The sequence below is a fragment of the Sarcophilus harrisii genome, chromosome 1, assembly GCF_902635505.1.
Source record: "Sarcophilus harrisii chromosome 1, mSarHar1.11, whole genome shotgun sequence".
Classification (NCBI taxonomy): Eukaryota; Metazoa; Chordata; class Mammalia; order Dasyuromorphia; family Dasyuridae; genus Sarcophilus; species Sarcophilus harrisii.
In genome coordinates, this window is record NC_045426.1 from 712893464 (window position 1) to 712912468 (window position 19005).

General features: G+C 50.3%; 1 protein-coding gene across 2 annotated transcripts in view; it reads left to right on the plus strand.

The window, feature by feature from the left end:
• The window catches only part of MAPK1 (mitogen-activated protein kinase 1), a 49408-nt gene extending 35438 nt beyond the window's left edge, over positions 1–13970 (plus strand). For both annotated transcript variants that reach the window (XM_031949046.1, XM_031949047.1), the window contains exons 2-9: positions 219–401; positions 1542–1731; positions 5548–5664; positions 6416–6530; positions 6979–7110; positions 8165–8274; positions 9721–9848; positions 11037–13970. In XM_031949046.1, coding sequence (XP_031804906.1) covers positions 219–401; positions 1542–1731; positions 5548–5664; positions 6416–6530; positions 6979–7110; positions 8165–8274; positions 9721–9837 — 964 coding nt within the window. In that variant the 3' untranslated portion in view covers positions 9838–9848; positions 11037–13970. The remainder of the gene's footprint in view (positions 1–218; positions 402–1541; positions 1732–5547; positions 5665–6415; positions 6531–6978; positions 7111–8164; positions 8275–9720; positions 9849–11036) is intronic.
• The last annotated feature ends 5035 nt before the right edge of the window (positions 13971–19005 follow it).

Sequence of the window (19005 nt, forward strand, 5' to 3'; positions counted from 1 at the left end):
TCTGTTTCTCCTGGGGCCACAAGGGGTGAGGCAGCCTGGAGCCAGGGCCCTGCCGGGGCCCCCGTAGCTCCGGGAGGCTCGGGTTCTGTGTCACTGAAGCTGACTTAGGGGGGCATGCCCCGAGTTGGTCATGTCGCCTGCCTTTCCCTGGCTGTCCTGGGTGGGCTTGTGGGGTGTCTCTTCCAGAGGTTCTCATGTCCCTTCTCTGTCTCTTCCAGTTCCGCGTATGACAATGTCAACAAAGTCCGAGTGGCCATCAAGAAAATCAGCCCCTTTGAGCACCAGACCTACTGCCAGCGGACTCTGCGTGAGATCAAGATCTTGCTGCGCTTCCGCCATGAGAACATCATCGGCATCAACGACATCATCCGGGCCCCGGCCATTGAGCAGATGAAAGATGTGTATCCTTTGTGGGAAGCCTGGAGTATGAGTCGGGGGTCTCTGCCTTTGGGAGGGCTCACAGAGGGCATGGGTCTCAAGTCCTTCCCCACTAGCTGATAGGAAAGTGCAGCTTGTCCAGAGTCTGGGGCTCAATGAAGAGTCAGGAGAAGAACTGACCCTCTGATACCAGCTTTGTCATCTGATCCCAACCTTATCCTCCAACCCCATCCTTGCCCTCCGACCCCAGCTTTGCCCTCTGTCCATCTTTGTTCTCTCCACATCAGTTTGCCTCAGGCTTTCCATGTTCCTCTGCATTCTTCCTATTCCCCTTTCTTACAGGGCAGAGAGCATCCATTACCTTCAGACTGTGACTTGTCCAACTGTTGCCTGATGGCTGGACGTCCACATGAGAGTCGCTGTAAACGTGTACACATGCTCGCCCTTTCTAGGCCAAGGAGATCCCTGGGCTAAAAGAGGTGGACACTTGACAGATGAGGAAACTGAGGCACTCAGTGGGCCAGTGACTGGTGTAGGCAGTTTACCCCAAGGCCTTCGACTTGTTTATCTTGTCTTCCTCCTCTGCAGGCAGGAAGAAGACTTTGGGGGCTGGCACTGTAGGTTGGGCTCTGACCACAGTCCTTCTCACACCCCATCAGCCTCCTTGTCACTTCCTTTTTTCTTTTTTTCTGAGACAATTGGGTTTAAGTGACTTGCCTAGAGTTATACAGCTAGGAAGTATTAATTGTCTGAGGCTAGACTTGAACTCAGGTCCTCCTGATTTCAGGTCTGGCATTCTATCTACTGCACTAACTAGCTGCCCCATCTCCCTGTCACTTCCTTCCCCCAAACTGTGAGCTGGCCCAGGGAGTCAGGGAGGCCCCTTCTGCCCGGGGATCCCCTGTGCTGCTGGGCTTGGAGTCAGGGATCGGAATTCAGCTCTCTGCCCTTTACTGACCCTGGCACCCTGGACAAGTTAGGGGTCCGCTGTGGGCCTCCGATTCCCCCAGAAAGGGGAGGGGATGGCTTGGGACTGAGGGGCACTCTCGGGGAGGGAAGGGCCGGGCGCGTGTGGGTGCGCAGGGCTTGTGCTGTTGGGGGGTCCCCCATGCCGCTGCATGGTGCTTTCTGATGTCGGTGATTCTCCTTAATCCTCGGTGCAGATACATTGTCCAGGACCTCATGGAGACAGACCTTTACAAGCTCTTAAAGACGCAGCACCTCAGCAACGACCACATCTGTTATTTCCTTTATCAGATCTTAAGAGGTTTGAAATACATCCATTCAGCCAATGTTCTGCACCGGGACCTCAAGCCTTCCAACCTGCTACTCAACACCACCTGCGATCTCAAGGTCAGGGCCTCGGCCCCTCGGGGTGGCGTTCCGCGTGTTCTGTCTTGCCCCTTCAGCGTTTTCCTGGGGCGTCTGTCTGGGCCCTTGGAGCAGAACTCTTCTTGGAGGGCCTGGGAGAACTGGGTGACTTCTCCTCAAGTTCTTAAAGAACAGTTGCTGCTAGCACATCCCCCTTTTCTGCTCCCAGGTCCTCATGCAACTCCCACCTCTCTGGCCTCATTAACCCTTGTGCAGAGTTTGTTATTCAGAGGGGAGAGAGAAAGAAAGTGCTGAGGGAGCCTGGGCTTAGGGCGAGGTGACCCCGTAGAAAAGCCCCCAGACCACAAAGCAGAGACATTGCGCGCAAGTCAGGTGGAAAGAGGCCCCTGATCCCGAGCCATCGAGGCCCCAAGGACTTTGCCTTGTGGTTCAGAAGTGGTTGTGAAGGTCCTGGCAAGTGCCCACCTTGCCTGTTTGAGAAGCCAGCTGAGCAAAGTAGGTGCGCACTCCCACTTAATGAGACTGGGGGACTAGAAGCCTCAGTCCTGGAGAATTAGCCCTGGGCTACATGGACTCTACTCTTGATCATCCCAATGTTTCTGTTTATTCCACATAAGGCCTTTGATATTAAAAGTAAGGAGTCCTTTCTGAGTCCTGGCAAGCTGAGGGTCAAACTAGAAGTTTGCTGCCCTGAGATGCTCTTGTTGTTGCTAAGATGGGCCAGAGCACGCTTTCAGCCTTATAGGGCGGCTGCTCCCTGTCTCGCCCTAGGGATGGGACTTTCCCATGCTCCCGTGCTGGGAATTTGGCTCCCCCGTCCCGGGGAGGTTCGGCCAGCTTCAATCAATGGGCCGGCCGTCAACAAGAGCGGCGACTGCTCCCAGAGGCTGGGGGAGTCAGGTGTACCATTAGCTGACCAGTTTACCATCATGGAAGAGCCTTCTGAGGTCAGTGGAGCTCTGATTGGCCCATCTGCCCACTAGCCGCCTGGTGCCAGATCATGGGCCAAGGGATGGAAGTTGGTGGTAGCTTCCTTTACCTGGGGAAAAACCATCCCAAGAATGGCTGTGGCTTTCTGCGGTGCCATGTGTACCTCTGTGGCTGCTCAATCTGTTAACTCCCGATGAGAACATGTAAAAAAAAATGTAAAAATGGCACTTGATCTCTCTTCTTGGCTCTTAGTGCATATTCCCTTGTATCCTATTGCCATCTGTGTTCCGTTCCCTCTCTTATTTGTCAGCTCTTGGAGGGTCAGGGCCGTGTTGTAGTCTTCTGTAGTCTCCAAGCATTGCTTACCTCCGGAAACCTGTCAGCCTGTTTCGTGGGGCTGCGTTGCAGTCTTGGGGGTTCCCTTGTGCAGACTGAGCCCCACTCCCCTGACTCTTTCGCACCCTTTCTTTTCCTTGGAGGTGTAGCTGGGGGTAGCACATGCCTTTTTCATTTTCAGGAGGTATTCATCTGAATGCATTTGGCAGCTGGAGGTGTGGTTGTGTTCACTCTGAAACCCATCATGTGGGAGTGCCATTGATAAGGATGGGCGGGAGAGGTGAAAATTTGTGCAGGCCTGTATCCAAGGTTTCTCCCTCTTATGCTTGTGTTTTGAGGAATACTGTAATTTAAATGGATTTGCTTTTGTTTAAAAAAACACATACACACGCAGATGTACTCCAATTTTGAGAATTGTGTGTGTGTTTCTCCTCCCTTTTTTAGCTTTAAATTTCTCTTAATACTGGCTGTCTTTTAAAATCTGGATTGATCATCATGATTATAAGATTATTTCAGATTATATCCTGAGAAATTTCTGCAGAAGAATCAAAGAATTACCTATTTGTCTTATAATTTAAAAAATTTTTTTTTACATTCTGATTGAATTTTCTCCTCTTATTTTTAATTGATTGCCCATAATCTCAGTCAGGTAGAAGGCATCATTGGTATTCTGGAATGTTGGCCCATCAGGCTTTCAGAATTGTGGTGGTTGGTTTTTGTTTTTGTTTTTTTTTTTTTCCATTGTTGCTGGTCACTTCAAATTGCATTAGTTCATATGAGTCTTAAGTTTTCCCCAGTCTTCTCTTTCTTAATTTCAGTCAGTTAACTGAAAAAAAAATTTATTAAGGTCTTGGTATGTGCCAGGGTTAACTGTGTTTAAGTGCTACAGCATAATTTCATTCCCATTACATGAATATGCATAATTTGTTCTGCATTTCCCTCTTGTGGCACCCTCTTGGTTTCCGGTTCTTTGACACCACAAAATGAACTATTATAAATAGTTTTGTAACTGTATGTCTAGTTCCTCTTTCTTTGTTTTTGGGATATAGATTTAGTAGTGGTTTCCCTCCAGAGAAATTGTTTTTGTTTTTTTAATTCTCTAAAGTAGTACTTTGATAGTTTGGTTTAGAACTGAAAAAGTAAGTAGGATTGCCATTTTTATAGTATTGGCCCAGCCCAACCATGAACAGTTTTATTCCCCTTCTTATCAGGTTTTGTAACGAGTGTTTTATATTTACATTCATATATCTCCTGTGTGTATCTTGGTTGCTAAGCTCCCAAATATTTACCCGTACATCCTCTAGTTTTTGAAGTGGAATTTCTTTTTCTAATCTCTGCTCACTCGATTTTTATTGTTTTCTCACACACACACACACACACACACACTCTCTCTCTCTCTCTCTCTCTCTCTCTCTCTCTCTCACTGATGAATTATGTAGATTTACTTTATATTCTGCAGATTGGGTAAAGTTTCAGTTAATTTTTATTTGATGCTTTTGAGTTTTCCAGGTTTATACTATTTGGAAAAAACAAAACAAAACTTCCTTTCTTTTCTGATACATGTTCATGGCATTTCTTTTTCTTGTCTTATTCCAGCAGCCACCATTTCTAGCAAATTTATCCAGTAGAAATGGTGACAGTGGACATCTTTGATGCTGCCTTAGTTTTAGATATATTCTCTTTATCATGTTAAGAAAAGATACATTTCTGTGTTTTCTAATGTTTGCAATAGAAATGAATGTGTGCCTTTACTGATATAATCATGATTGTTATCAATATAATCCCTTATGTTAATGATTTTTCTAATATTAAATCAACTTTATGCTTTTGATAGAAATCCAGTCTGGTCACCGGGTATATATATAATCTTTGTAATATGTTGCTCTAACCTTGATTACTATTTTAAGTTTATTATCATTGGACATAAACATTGATCTGTGCTTTTCTTTCTGTGGTTTGATGTTCCCTGTTTTAGGTGTTTAACATAATTCTTTTCATCTAATTTGGGGGCAGTTAGGTAGCACATTGGATAGAACGCTAGCTCTGAAGTCAGGAAGACCCGAGTTCAAATCTGGCCTCGGACACTTCATAGCTCTTTTACCCTGAGCAAAAAAAAAAATGAAATAACAATAACAAAAGAAACAAATAATAAAATTATTTCATTTCATTTCATCTAAACATTTTATGTCTTTGTAAAAACTCATACCTTTAATTTAGTTTATTAACATCTATTTGGGCAAAATAGACTCCAAAGATAATTTATTCGTTTCTTTATTTTTCATGTTTGTTACTGATTTTCATTAATTTTCCAGGTGAAATGTGATGGGATCAAATATTCTGAGATGATCCATCTCACTGAGCAGGACCACGCCACTGAGTTTTATATAAAGAAAATTTGCTGGCATTTAATGGGACTTTCATTAGATCTTGGAAACTGACTGTTGTGAAACATTATATTGGCTTTAAAATATAATCTGTCTTATTAAAGTGTGATTGGCATGGCCATTGGCCGACTGCTTTATACTTCGGATTGATTGGGTATCTAAGTGACTCCATTTTTTCATTCTCCAGATCTGTGACTTTGGCTTGGCTCGTGTTGCAGATCCAGACCATGACCACACAGGCTTCCTGACGGAATATGTGGCCACACGCTGGTATCGAGCACCTGAAATTATGCTGAATTCCAAGGTCAGTCCCAATATTGGAAAAGATGAAGAATTTCATCAGTTCAGGTCCTCCCACTGATTATCCCAGGCCTTTTGGAGGTCAGAGCCTGTTTGCTCATCTCTTCACAATGGGGTTTTCTGGGTATCCTGCGTTCTTCCCTCTTTCCCCATGGTAAAACACCAACTCCTCCATGCATTTTTGATGGCCCCCACCCCTCCTTGCTCCCCTCTGCCCAGTTTCAGCTTGATTTCCCATGATAACCCTTCACTTGCCCTCTGCAGGCCACCATCCTGACTCATTTCTGTCCTCCCCCAGCTCTCCTCGCTTAGACCTCTTCCCAGAGGGGAGGAGGGGCTCCTCGTGGGCCGGTGGGGATCAGGAACCCAGAAGAGACAAATGCTCAGGATGTCTTGAGCAGGCCCTGTCTGTGGTAGAGACTCCTGCTTGGAAGGCCCGGGCCTGAGGACTAGCCACCCTCCAAGACCCTTGGCTGGTTCTCTGTATCTTGAGGTCACCCTCCACATGGATGGCTCCTCCCTGGCCAGAGCCACAGTGAGCACGGCCCATGCTCTGGGGTCTTCCTGCAGTCATGGGCTTCTCGGGCCTGACCAGGGAAGCCTGGAGACCCTTCTCACAATCGGGTGTGTGAACAATTGGAAGAGATGCCGAAGCTCCCTTGGAGACGAACGAGAACGAAGCCATCCATCGCTTGGGGATGCGTCCTTGACTGCCATCGGCTAACGTTGCCCCGTTGTCTCCTTCTCCCCTCCAGGGTTACACCAAGTCCATTGACATCTGGTCTGTGGGCTGTATCCTGGCGGAGATGCTCTCCAATAGACCCATTTTCCCTGGAAAACATTACCTAGATCAGCTGAACCATATTCTTGGTAAGTTCCACAGCTGGGGTGTCCTCCTTCCATTTCCAAAACTTGATCTTACCTCACTCGCTTTCTGGTCAAATTCAGACAGATGGGTTTATTGTGCAGATGCAAATTGTCCTTGCTTTTCTTTTCCCTGTGTCATTGAGAGCTTTCAAACTCCATGGGGGAGGGAAAGAATGTGGCACCATGGGAAAGGCAGCGGGGTTATTTTGTTGCTGGTACACCTTCCCCACTTTATTGTGGATATGCTCGTGTGTTTGTGTGCATGGAGATGTGTTTGCTGGTTCCCTGCTTGACAAAGTTTCCCCATGTGGAAAAGAGTGGTGGGGGTTGGAGAGCTCTTGAGTTCAAGGGCTAGCTTTGTGATGGGCGCCTTCTCTGGGCCTCAGTTTCCCCATCTATAAATAAGATGGCTGATTTTCGATTAGACATTTCCAAATGTTTCTTTTGCTAGGCATTCTTGGATCCCCGTCACAAGAAGACTTGAATTGCATAATCAACTTAAAAGCCAGGAACTATTTGCTCTCTCTTCCTCACAAAAACAAGGTGCCATGGAATAGACTCTTCCCCAACGCTGACCCCAAAGGTACGGTTCCCACCATTTGTCAGCCCTAGATTTTCAGGCTGTGAATTCCCTGCCATAGCTGGGGACCTGAAAATGTTAGATGCTGGCAAGCTTTTGTAAAGAAGCCTTTGCATCATTTGATTAATGCGATTGCTGTTTGGGCTGGGAGGAGGTGGGGGAGCTGGGATGGTGTGATGGAGAAAGACCCAGGAGCCAGTCGTTTCAGCTCTGGTTTCTGGAGTCCTTTTTTGCCCAGAGCTGCTCTTCTGTTTTGGTTTGGGGCCTGGAGGCGGGAAGATTCGCCATCCTTGCTGTGGGAAGCACCAGTAGCCCATCAGTCTCTTTCCCAGACTCTTTGCTTAGGTTTTTGATCAGATTGCAGGTGCGTTGGGGTGGGTCTCCTTCAGAGAGACCTTTCTTGGGATGTACACTTCCACCTGCATCCTGTCTTACTCAGGAGATCAGGGTGCGCCCTCCCATTGAGTTATGTCACCTAAGAAGTTCCTTAAAAATATAGAAGTTGAAATGTCTCCGGTCTGATTTGCCGGCCAAGCTCGCCGTGACTGCGCTTAAGCAGAATTCCCTTTCTGCGGCTTCAGTCGGGATGTTGAGGGCGTCTGTCACTGTCCCCGTCACAGGGAGCACCGAGTCCCTGGGGCACTTGCGACGGGAACTTGATGTCAGGAAGCTCAGAGAGGTCCGACAGACTGCCAGGAGGGGAATTCTCAGTATTGAAGAGGACAGGGTATCCTGAGAGGCAAAGGGAGGGCACTGTGGGCCTTGGCAGGGAGTAGCCAGAGTGAGCGCTGGGCGCCCTTTGGAAGGGAATGATGCCGCAGGGGAGACGGGCTGGGTATGGCCACTCCATGGCAAAGTCTATGCTCAGAGTGACTCTGGCTCGGGCCTCCCGCCTCTGGAGCACCCCCCTCTGGGATACTATCTGGGCAGGGCTGGATGTCCCCAGCCTCCAGAGCCGTGGGTGTTGGGGGCCCGCTGATGCGGTGGAGCTCCTTTACAGTAGATTGCTTGTGTCACAGACCCTCTTTTCCCCCACCAAACATGGTTCTCGTTCTAGCTCTGGATTTGTTGGATAAGATGCTGACATTTAACCCTCACAAGAGGATTGAGGTGGAGCAGGCGCTAGCCCATCCCTACCTGGAGCAGTATTATGACCCAAGTGATGAGGTGAGAGGGGGGCTTCCAGGGGGGAGCTGCCAAATGCTGGGAGCTCGCTAACATGGGAGTTTCTGGGTTCCTTCCTGCCACCCTCCAAGCCTCAGCATGGCCATCTTCTCCCTCATCACATAGCCAGTCAGGCTGAGGTTGGGGCAAAGCTACGACCATTCGCAGGGCCTTGCCTTGTGCCTGGTTCCCTTCCCATTGGAAGCTCCTGAACGTTGGGCATTGTAAACGAGGCCCCCCGGAAGCCATGTGGGAGCTTCAGCTCCCTCGGTCCCTTGTGACCTTCTGGCAAGCCCTTTGAGCTCCTCGTATGTGTCCGAGCTGGACTGGGAACTGAGGCCCTCCAAGTGCTGAGCCTTGGTAGCCACTCCCCAGGATAGTCTGGGCAAAGTGCGTCCCTTCCACCAGAGAGGTTACCGAGAGAAGTTGCTGACTGTGGTGCACGAAGCCCCTTCCCCCCAGCCATGGGGGTCTTTTCTCTTTGTGTTTCCCCACCCTCCGGTCTCCACACTTGCCATTGACACCAGGCTCATCACTGCCTCTCTTCGGTGACTCTTGGGAAGTCATTCACTCACCCTACCCGTTTCCCTTTCTTTAAATTGGGAGCCATAATTCCTGTCCTGATCCATTTCCCAAGAGGGTTCGGGCATCACTTGGCTGAGATCATGCACATTTCTGAGTGGCCGAGACCACGGATCCATCCCCCCTGCCTCCCTGCACCCCTTCTGGCTCTGATCTTAATCTCCAAACCCTGTGGTGGGTGGTGAGCTCCCCCCTCAGGGGTGTTTGTGGGGAGTCCTTGCAGAGCCCTGTCCCCCGAGCCCAGGGAATGTAAGGTGGCTCCTTTGGCTGACAGCGTGCACTGATGGTCATGGATACGGACCAGGCTTAGAAATGGGCCACTTGGAGCTTGAAGGACATTTTCTCAGAGAAAACAGTGGTTTAAATGGGGGTAGATCCCAGAGCAGCCATAAGTGCCAGGTAACCTACAACATCTCTTAATTATAGGACTGGTGACTCAAACAGCATGTGATAACTGGGTTCCAACTTGGGGGGGGATGTGTCTTCTGTGCCCGATGGGGGGAGCAGAGATTTCCCACAGATGGGGTCTGTCCCTGGGGAAGGAGCAGGGAGATGTATTTATGGAATCTGCTTAACATGGACCCAGGCAGTCTTTCATTCGATTTTTCTGGACGCTCTTGGTGAAGTGAAGGGAGCGGGTGGAATCTGTGCGGTGACGGTGAGCGCCGTCCAGGAGCGGGTTCCCAGGAATGGTTCCTCCTGTTGGCCTTGGGCCATTTTTTTGCCCTGACCCAGACTGCTGCCCTTGTCGCTCACAGTCTGTTGTACCAGCGTCCCCAGGGCCTAAAGCACATGCACACCTTCCGAAGAAAAAGGAAGCGCTGGGCCTTGGGCCCTTCCCAGCCATCACAATGTTTCTTTTTCCAGCCGGTCGCCGAAGCCCCGTTCAAGTTTGACATGGAACTGGATGATCTGCCCAAGGAGAAGCTGAAAGAACTGATCTTTGAAGAGACGGCTCGATTCCAGCCTGGATACCGATCTTAAAACTTTGACGAGTAAGTTCAGCTTCTCTGTGAAATAGGACTGAGGTGGCCCGGGACCCCAGGGGCCTGCAGTCTTTTGTTGGACGGTCCCCTCTTCTCTGGGTAAGGGGAGTGATGGGGCCTTCTGGGACCTCTGTCTTTTAAACCCCTGTAGGCCAGGATGGAGTGGTGGTGTGGGGGGATCCGTGCCCCTTAGGCTGGGGTGTAATGGAGGCCTCTTTAGTTACACCTCCATGTCAGACTGGCCCCAGTGGGGCCATTTTAAGTCACGCGCTCTCCACTGCTGACTGAGGTCTTTATTGGGGAGAGCCCTGGTACATTTTCCTAGCCAGAAACATTGATCCTTCACCAGTCACCCAGACTACCAGGGCCTCTAGTGACAAGTGACCCCAAGGACAGCTGGGGACGGGGCTCCCTGCAGGGGCTAATTGACTGAAGCTTAAAGAAGGGGGAGCTCAGTGGGGGCAGCCTTTCCTGGTACATGAGTGGCCGGCTTGAGTCAGTCCTGTGGCCCGGGCAGTTGAGGGGCCTGTCTATGGCAGCTTGCCAGACGTACCCCAGGAAGTCAGGAATGTCATTCGTGGGCTTTGCCCGCCTGTCCTTGTTCCCCGTCTCCCCCCAAATCTTCTTTCCTTGAGTCCCCTGTTGGTCCATCTAGAGCTTTCTGAAGCAGCTTTGAAGGGAAGGGTCCTAAAGGGACAGAAGAATAAGAAGGGAGTCTGCTCTGGCTTGGGCAGCAGCTTGGGCCACCATGTTCCCTTAGTTTGGGGGGCTGCGGAATGATGGGATAAGGCTGGAAGACAGTCCTGGAGCAGCGGCCATCCCATGAGAGCTTAGGATGCTCTTATAGCCGTGGGGAGGGTGTCCTGGGAAGACTGCAGCGGGGGCAGCCCCGAGGAACCCCTCAGCCTAGTCCAGCGAGAGGGTGCCTGAGAGGCCTGCAGGGGCAGGAGGACAGGACAGGGCAGCTAGTGGAGATGGGATGGGGTCGGGGGTGGCATCTGGCTGTGCCTGGGGCCCCATGGGGTAGAGCAGGGCCCTGGGACATATTTGCTGGTAGTCCTGCCCCAGAGGCATCGAGCAGGTGGTCCTGCCTGTGGTCATCCTGCCTGCCCATAGGTGCTTGGGGCCACACTGAGGCGTCATCCGTGAGGGCTCAGCCGTAGCCCCCCCCTTCACGCTCCTCTTTTCTCTCCGCAGGGGACCCTGACACGCTCTGCGGGGACGCTCCTCTCCCTCCCCGGTCCTCGGCCGCGTCCCTCTGGCCTGTCTCGGCTCTCCACTTTGCCTCCTCGGGGCCGTTCCGAGGGGCAGCTTCTGGTAGTTGTGGCTTCTTTGCTTTTGATGAATTCTCTCAGCCTGAAGAATCGTGATCGCCACTCCCGCGTGTGTCCCCCATTGGTGGCCCGTCCGAGGACACTGACTGCCCCCCTTCGTCCAGTCTTCTGCTCGCTTTCCGGTTTGAGAGAGGCGGCGGCTCCTCCCCCTCCCGGCCCCCGGCCTCACAGGCATGGCTTTCCCTGTTGTGTCGGAGGGAGCTCCCTTAGAACTGTTTAGGGCACTTTACGTCAGTGACGCCCCTTGTTTGCACTGGGACTTTGAACCCCACCTGCTTGCCCCCGCAGGACATCATTGGCATTGATCTTCGGCTGGCGGGTCTCTCCCCCTCCTCCCCGGGGGGCCTCGGCCGCCGTTTCCCTAGGCGCATTTGGGTTGGGAAGGGGGGGGTCCGATGCTCTTGTTCTGGAGGTCAGGCCTTCCAAAGCTCACCTGATATGCAGTAGTGCGTGTTTACAAAAACGTATGCAAAAAGACCCCAGGCCAGCTGGGCTGAGTCCAGTGTGGATGCCTGCCTTCCAGAGAGGGAGGGAGGGAGGGAGGTGTGAGCACGCCTGCCTGCATCCTGGGGGAGGAAGGTTGCCCACTGGCTCCTGCAGCATGCCCACCCTGCCTGCTTGTGCCCCTGACCCCCGTCTGTCTGGGAGGCCCGGCCCCCTCCCTCCGCTGCTCTCCTCTCCACGTGAGAAACCCGCCTTGTTCCAGAGAATGCGCGCACCCTCGCATGGCCCCCACTGCTTTGTGTGCACAGACCGCTATTGTTCGCGCCCCGCGCTGATCGGGGACACCCCGACCTCTGGGTACCTCCGGGTACCTCCAAGTCGTTTTCCAGCCGGTACCTTGGAGACAGAATTGTTTTCGGCTTCTCATTCGCCTCGCTCCCTCCCCCTGATTGATTTGGGCAGCGACGGGGAGCGGATTCGGGAAGAGATGGCCTGCTGATGGGAACAGAGACACGCTTGTAATTGGTGGAAATAAATTTGGGTCTGCTCCCTTCACTCTGACGTTAGATTTAGTTTGGCTTTTCTCTGGGCTCGTGTGTGTGGGGATGGGCAGAAGGGGGGGCGCCCGCACAAAGCTGTGCTCGCCTTGTGCTGCCCCCCGGCCTTGGTTCTCCCCTCCTGAGGTGGGCCGGGAAAAGTGTGTCCTGAGAAGGCACCTGCGGAGGTCTCGGAGCCCAGCGGGGCCCTGTGCCTTTGGAATGGTTATCCAGCCAGCTTGCCAGCTCCGCCCGAGTTCTGCGGGCTGGGCAGGGCCTCTGGTGTTCCCCCCGGGCTCCCCTCCTCTCCACAGCTACGATTGGCTTCTCTGAGGGGCCTCTAGAAGGGTTTGCTTCAAGGCCTAGAGTCGGAGCCGACGCTTTTAGTTCCTCAGCTTTAATTTCTTAAGGAGCGTGCATGGCTTCATCCGCCCCTCCCCTGTGCTTTTCAAATGGATTTCTCTAGAACATAGATTTAGAACTGGAAGACTTAGGCCCACTCCTTCCCCCATCTCCACCCCCTGTTTTTTACAGATGAAGACACTTGAGGAGAACAGAACTCAAGTGCCGTGTCCAAGGTCACACATGTGGTAAATGATGGGGCTGGATTTGAGCCCAGCTTTCCTGCTTCCAAACCCAGCCCCCTTTTCTCCAGACCCCACCGCCTCCTTTGTCTGTGTATTCAGAGGTTGGTCTTCAGCTCCTCCTCCCACCACTGCCTTGGGGTCTCACTAATCTGGTGCTCTGGGCAGCCCGTTGGGACGGCGCCGAGGCCTTTGGCCGCTAGCTTATAGTCGTTCTGGGCGGCGGGCGCGCTGCCCGAGGCCTCGGACCCCACCCCAGATATGCAATGGCCAACCTGCCTGAGCTTCGGCTCTGCGACCTCAGAGCCAGTTAGGGGGGCCCTCCCCAGCTTCTGAGAGCAGGTGAGTCAGAGCGGCCATCCTTCTGGAGAAACCCACTGCCTGCCGTCTGTTCCACATCCCATTCAGACCATTTCTGAGCAGCTATTAAGTTGGAGCTCTTTTTCTTATGTTGATATGATTTTTAAAGAACTTGGTAACTTTTGTAGTCTGTAGTATGGTACTAGTGTGTCCATGCCTGCATCTGCAAACGCACGTGATCGGGGCCCTTGCGAAGTACTTTTATATTTGTAAATCAATGTTTCTGAGTAATCCCCACTTGACGGGAAATATTTTTGTAAATGCAGCCATTAAAAAAAACTTATTGCGCAGTCCTTCTGCCGATACTTTTCAATGAACTTGGGCTTTTAAACGGCTGTGCCGGTGGGCGTTGCGAGATCAGCGCCGCCGAGATGGCGCTGACGAGAGTCCGGCCAGCCCAGAGCGGCGCAGGAGGGAGAGCGGCCTCCCGGGGCCGCCGGCTGCCGCCGCCGCCCATGCCATCCTCCCTCCCTTGGACTGGTTCCGTGTAGGGCGCTCGCTGAACACGTTCCAGGAAAAACGGCTTTCTTTGTACCTGCTTTGTCTTGTCGGTGCCTTTTTAGTATCGTACCCCTAACCTCTGCATAAGTGACTTAATTGATGGTAAGTTTTAAAGAACATGGAAAAGGGAGATTTTTATTAAGAATCTGAATGTATATTATTCATTGTATTGTTTTAACTGAACATTCTCTTGTGGCATTTGTGAGCTGGTTAATCTGTATAAAACGATTGTAAGTAGCAAAGGTTTCTATTTCCAGTGGACTCTTTGGATGTTGTACATGTACCTTTGGGAAAAAAACAAACGGCAACCTGATTCGAGTGTTTACTGCTTTTGACATCAAATCATTAAATTGTGGCCCTGTCTCACCCAAACACCCTTGTCCTGTGTGCTTCATTCCGGGGGCTGGGAGGACACACTGGTGGCCTTTAGGAATCGCCCCCTGCCAACCCCACATTTCCCCCGGAAAGCCAGCTCGGTCGTGCCGGGGCTTTGAGAATCATCGATGGGCCATAACATCGAGTGAAAACGGATTTAGATAAACATAAAGTGAGGTTCAGGCCCGTGGGAGAGTTCATTGGGACACTGGGGGAGTCACCAGACCTGGGAAAGACAGGGAGTAAAGGTCAAGGTCTGTATGTGTCTGTGTGGGCAACAGAAATGGTTCCTCCGATCGGGAGCACAGTCCTGGCTGCTCATGGCATGAACAGGGTCTGAGGGAGGCAGCAAGGACCTTTGGAGCCCCCAGCTGAGGGGCCCAAGGAGAAAAGCTGGGAGAACTTAGACAATGTCAAGGGCCTTGGAGCCCACCTGGGCCAGCCATGCTGCCAAGAGCTGAACCCATAGGCGGGACTGCTTCTTTTCTCTTCAGCTTGGGAAGCCGTGATCCTCCTCTCTCCCCCTCTAGCCCCAACTGTCACCAGCCCATTTCCTGGCATCTCTAAGAACAGAATCTGAAAGGAAATGGCATAGATTTGAGTGGAAGTTCTTAGAGAAGAGCATGAACACTGGGAATCCAGGTCCCCTTCCTTCCTCCTGTTACTCGGAGGTCTTTGCCGATGTTTTAAAGGATTTCGGGTCTCTGAAGCCTTTGGAAGTGTGTGACCTCGTCACAGGAGCCCTTGGCCACAAGAGTTTGGGACCCGCAGTTACGGCTCATTCAATAGCCTTACAGCTCATTCAATAGCCCTTACGTTAAAGGCGTGTTTGCTGGCCCCGGAACCCCATCCAGTGTACTACCCATGAGACCCACACGGGCCTGGGCCATGTCCCAGACATTGCCCGTCTGCTCAAGTCCAACTCCGTACCCGGGTCTTTGAAGACTCTCCATTCACCGACCTAAGCTTCCCTGTCCCAGGATGTAAAATGGGGATTCTCTTTACCCGCCAGGGGAAGTGAGCATCAGTGTTTCAGAGATCTGCACAGAGTCTTTCCCAGCTGTATTCCATTCTTGAAAAGGCCAAGGAGAGGAGAGCTCTGAGGTCACCGGGTTCCTTTCTGCCTTCCTCCTCCCTGCAGGAAGCCTTAGGATAGCACAAGGGCCAGCTTGGAGCTCTTGGGCAGCCGAGGACAAGCCTCCAGACCCGTGGCAGTCCTTCCAGGGCTCTCCTTCCACAAATAGACGCCTGCTCGTGGCCTTACTCGGCTTTCACTTCCTCCTGGCTCCTGGGACAAAGTCTGGGAAAGTGCGGTCCCTCCGCCACCTTCTGCGTATTCACAAAAAGAATTGCCAACTCCAACAGCAGCAGAGTAAATCGAACACAGGCACTCCCTCCTCCGATCCGCCCTCTGACACTGAGGGGCCAGGAAATGTGGTCCTAGCGAAAAGGTCCACCTGAGGACGGGGTCCTGGGAGCGCGAATGTTCGTTCTCTTCTTTAAAATATAATGGTTCTCTCTGAGCAGGTTTCTTGGAGAGGTTTCCTGGAGGCAGCCTTAGTTTCGGTTCCAAGTACTAATCACTTCAAATACAGCCATCTAATAAAATCCAAATGTTTATTTCTCCAAGAGCTCTTACCGCTAATCTTTTGCCTCTGCCAGCTTCGGCTTCTCTTTTTCCAAACACCTCCAGCCAGCACCAAGGTGAAAGTTGGAATCTGACTCCACCTCCGAGAGTGGGCTTGTGGGCTTCCTCCCAGAGTCCTCTGTGGCCCTAAGAGCTTCTTGCTTATATGCGCTCTCTAAAGGTGGGAACACCTTTAGGTTCCACTAAATACAGAGCCCACCAGGGAGGGTGACAGCAGTCCCCTCCCTCTCCTTTCTTCAAAAATCATTAAGGGCCCTGGACTTCTCAGCTGAGTCTGGGTCAGGTATAACCTGTAGCTGGGAGCTATAAACTATAGACATCTCTGTTGAGTCAAAGACATTTTAACAAGATGCAAAAAAATCCTTGGTGTGGCAGCTGGTGGTGCAGTAGACAGAGCACCAGCCCTGAAGTTGGGAGGACCTGAGTTCAAATCTGCCTCAGACACTCAACACTTCCTGGCTATGGGTCCTTGGGCCAGTCACTTAACCCCAACTGCCTCAGCAAGAAAAAAAAAATCCTTGGTGATTTTGGAAGGAGCGAAAACCTTGTATGAAATGACGTCATGCTACCCAGGGGGTGTATTGGGATTGGTCGGGGAGGCTTAGTCACTCCAAGTGGGAGCCGTGTGAAGCAACAGGCCAGATGGAATGCCAGAGTTTCAGGAGTGAGTCAGGAAAGAGCCGCTCCATGCAGGGAGGGCATGGCTTGGGAGTCGGGAGGAGCAGCCTCTGTTTCCTTTTGCCCACCCTGTCCCCTCCATAACCAGAGGAAGATCTTGCAAATTCCGGATAGATTTGGATTTTCCATCACCATCCTAGCTGTGTGTGTGCCCAGGACAGCCGTAAGTGGAGGCAGTGTCTTTGTGAGGAGGAGTGGGTAACTTGAGTGTTCCAAGAAAAGACAGCGTTAGGGCTCTGTGAGGAACCCATCAGGGGCTGCTGGATGATGCCGTAGGTCACAGAGCATCAGCTCTGCAGGCAGAAGACTCATTTTCCTGAGTTCAGATCTAGCCTCAGACATTTTTATTAGCTCTGTAATCCTGAGCAAGTCACTTCACCCTGCTGGCCTCAGTTTCCTCACCTGTCAAATGAAGAAAACCCCGAATGGGGTCAAGCTGTCCGACACAACTGAACAATAAGAACAAAGTACCCAGCCTGGTCCCGTTACTTGTCGCTCATATATTGGGTTCTAGTTCCTCCTCCTTTTCTCATGGACTTCAGAATTTGACGTAAAGTCGCTGCCTGGGCCTTCTCCCTGGAATCGGGGTTTTCAGTTCATCAATGACCAGAACTTCCATGGCTTGCATCCTTATTTCACCTAAGCCACCGAGAAGAGTGGTCAAAACTTAGTTAATATCAACATTTACATAGTAATTATTTGTGGCAGCCATTGTGCTGAGCGTTTTACGATGATTTCATTAGCTTCTCGCAACAACCCTGGTAGGTAAGTGCTATAACTACCCTCATTTTTACAGATGAGGAAAGTGAGGAGAACAAATATTAAGTGACTTGCTTGAGTAAATGTCTGAGGCTAGATTTGAACTCAAATCTTCCCACCTCGAGATCCGGCACTCTGGATCGCAGGATTGTTGTGAAGATCAAGTGAGATAATCAGTTATAATTAATATAATTACAACTAATAATTATATAATAATAACGTATAGAATAACGATGTGCATTTCTATTTATCCACCCACTGAATCTCTTCTATGATTTTGAACTTTGGAATTCTCCCTATGATCATAACGTCTTGGCGATGAATTCCTTCTCTTTTTCCACTTCTGAATCTATTTGTGCCACAAGGTCAGCACTACCTGGCCTGTCTCCAGAGGGAAGACCTTCCCACAAAGGGAATGGGAACGGTTTTGGGGTGCGATCCCTGCATCACCTACTAGGTGGCGCTCAAATTGAGCTGGCAGATGGGCTCCTTTAATCAGAATCTAGGTTCAAGTTAGGCTTTTTTTTTTTTTTTGGACAGGTGAAGAAAGTATTTTATTACAAAATCTTTGGCAGATCTGTTATAATGAAGTTGTCTTGTCAATTTTTTATTTATTTATTTATTTTATTATAACTTTTCAATGACAGAGCCCATGCCTGGGTAATTTTTTTTACAACATTATCCCTTGCACTCACTTCTGTTCCCATTTTTCCCTCCCTCCCTCTACCCCTTCCCCCAAATGGCAAGCAGTCCTATACATATTAAATAGGTCACAGTATATCCTAGATACAATATATGTGTACAGAACCGAACAGTTCTCTTGTTGCTCAGGGAGAATTAGATTCAGAAGGTAGAAATAACCCGGGAAGAAAAACAAAAATGCAAACAGTTTACATTCATTTCCCAGTGTTCTTTCTCTGGGTGTAGCTGCTTCTGTCCCTCTTTGATCAATTGGAACTGAGTTAGATCTTCTCTTTGTTGAAGAAATCCACTTCCATCAGAATCCATCCTCATACAGTATCGTTGTTGAAGTATATGATGATCTCCTGGTTCTGCTCATTTCACCCAGCATCAGTTCATGTAAGTCTCGCCAATCCTCTCTGTATTCATCCTGCTGGTCATTTCCTACAGAACAATAATATTCCATAATATTCATATACCACAATTTATTCAGTCATTCTCCAATTGATGGGGATCCCTTCATTTTCCAATTTCTAGCCACTACAAACAGGGCTGCCACAAACATTTTGGCGCATAGAGGTCCCTTTCCCTCCTTTAGTATCTCTTTGGGATATAAGCCCAGTAGAAACACTCCAGCTAGGTTCTTTGTAAACAGGCTGCACTACCCCCTGGAGCCACCAGAGGGTGAGCCCGCCCGCCATTGCCCGCAATTTGGCTTTGAAGTGGTTTTATAATATCTTGCTGATCAAATGCAATTCAATCTAGAAAATAAAATGATATATTGCAAAAATATTAAAATGTGAGATTCACTATTCATATTTTGCATTCTGTAAAAAATGTCAGTCTCTCTGGTCTCTTTCCAATAGACTCAGACACTCAATGTGTGTGATTATATGTAAATATAAATATATATATGTTTATGAACATACCTAGAAATATATGGGTACATGTGGATGCAGGCACATAGGCCATGTGGGTTATTATATAGAACCCACGTAGGGACTTTTCTGCCTTGTGCCCATTGCCTTTCTCCCACTTGCAGGGCACAAAACCTGCCAATCCCTAGAAGTCGGAAGGAGCTGGCCTGAGATGGCTTCCCTCATTGGGACCTGTTTCTTACAAAGGAAGTCCTGCTCCACCTCTTCCTCCGCATCCCTCCACAGCCTGTGCTTGCTAAAGGAACATTTCCCTCCCTCTCTCCCTCCCTTCCTTTCAATTCTTCCCACAGAATGTTAGAGCTGGAGGAGACGCTGTTACTCAGGTCAC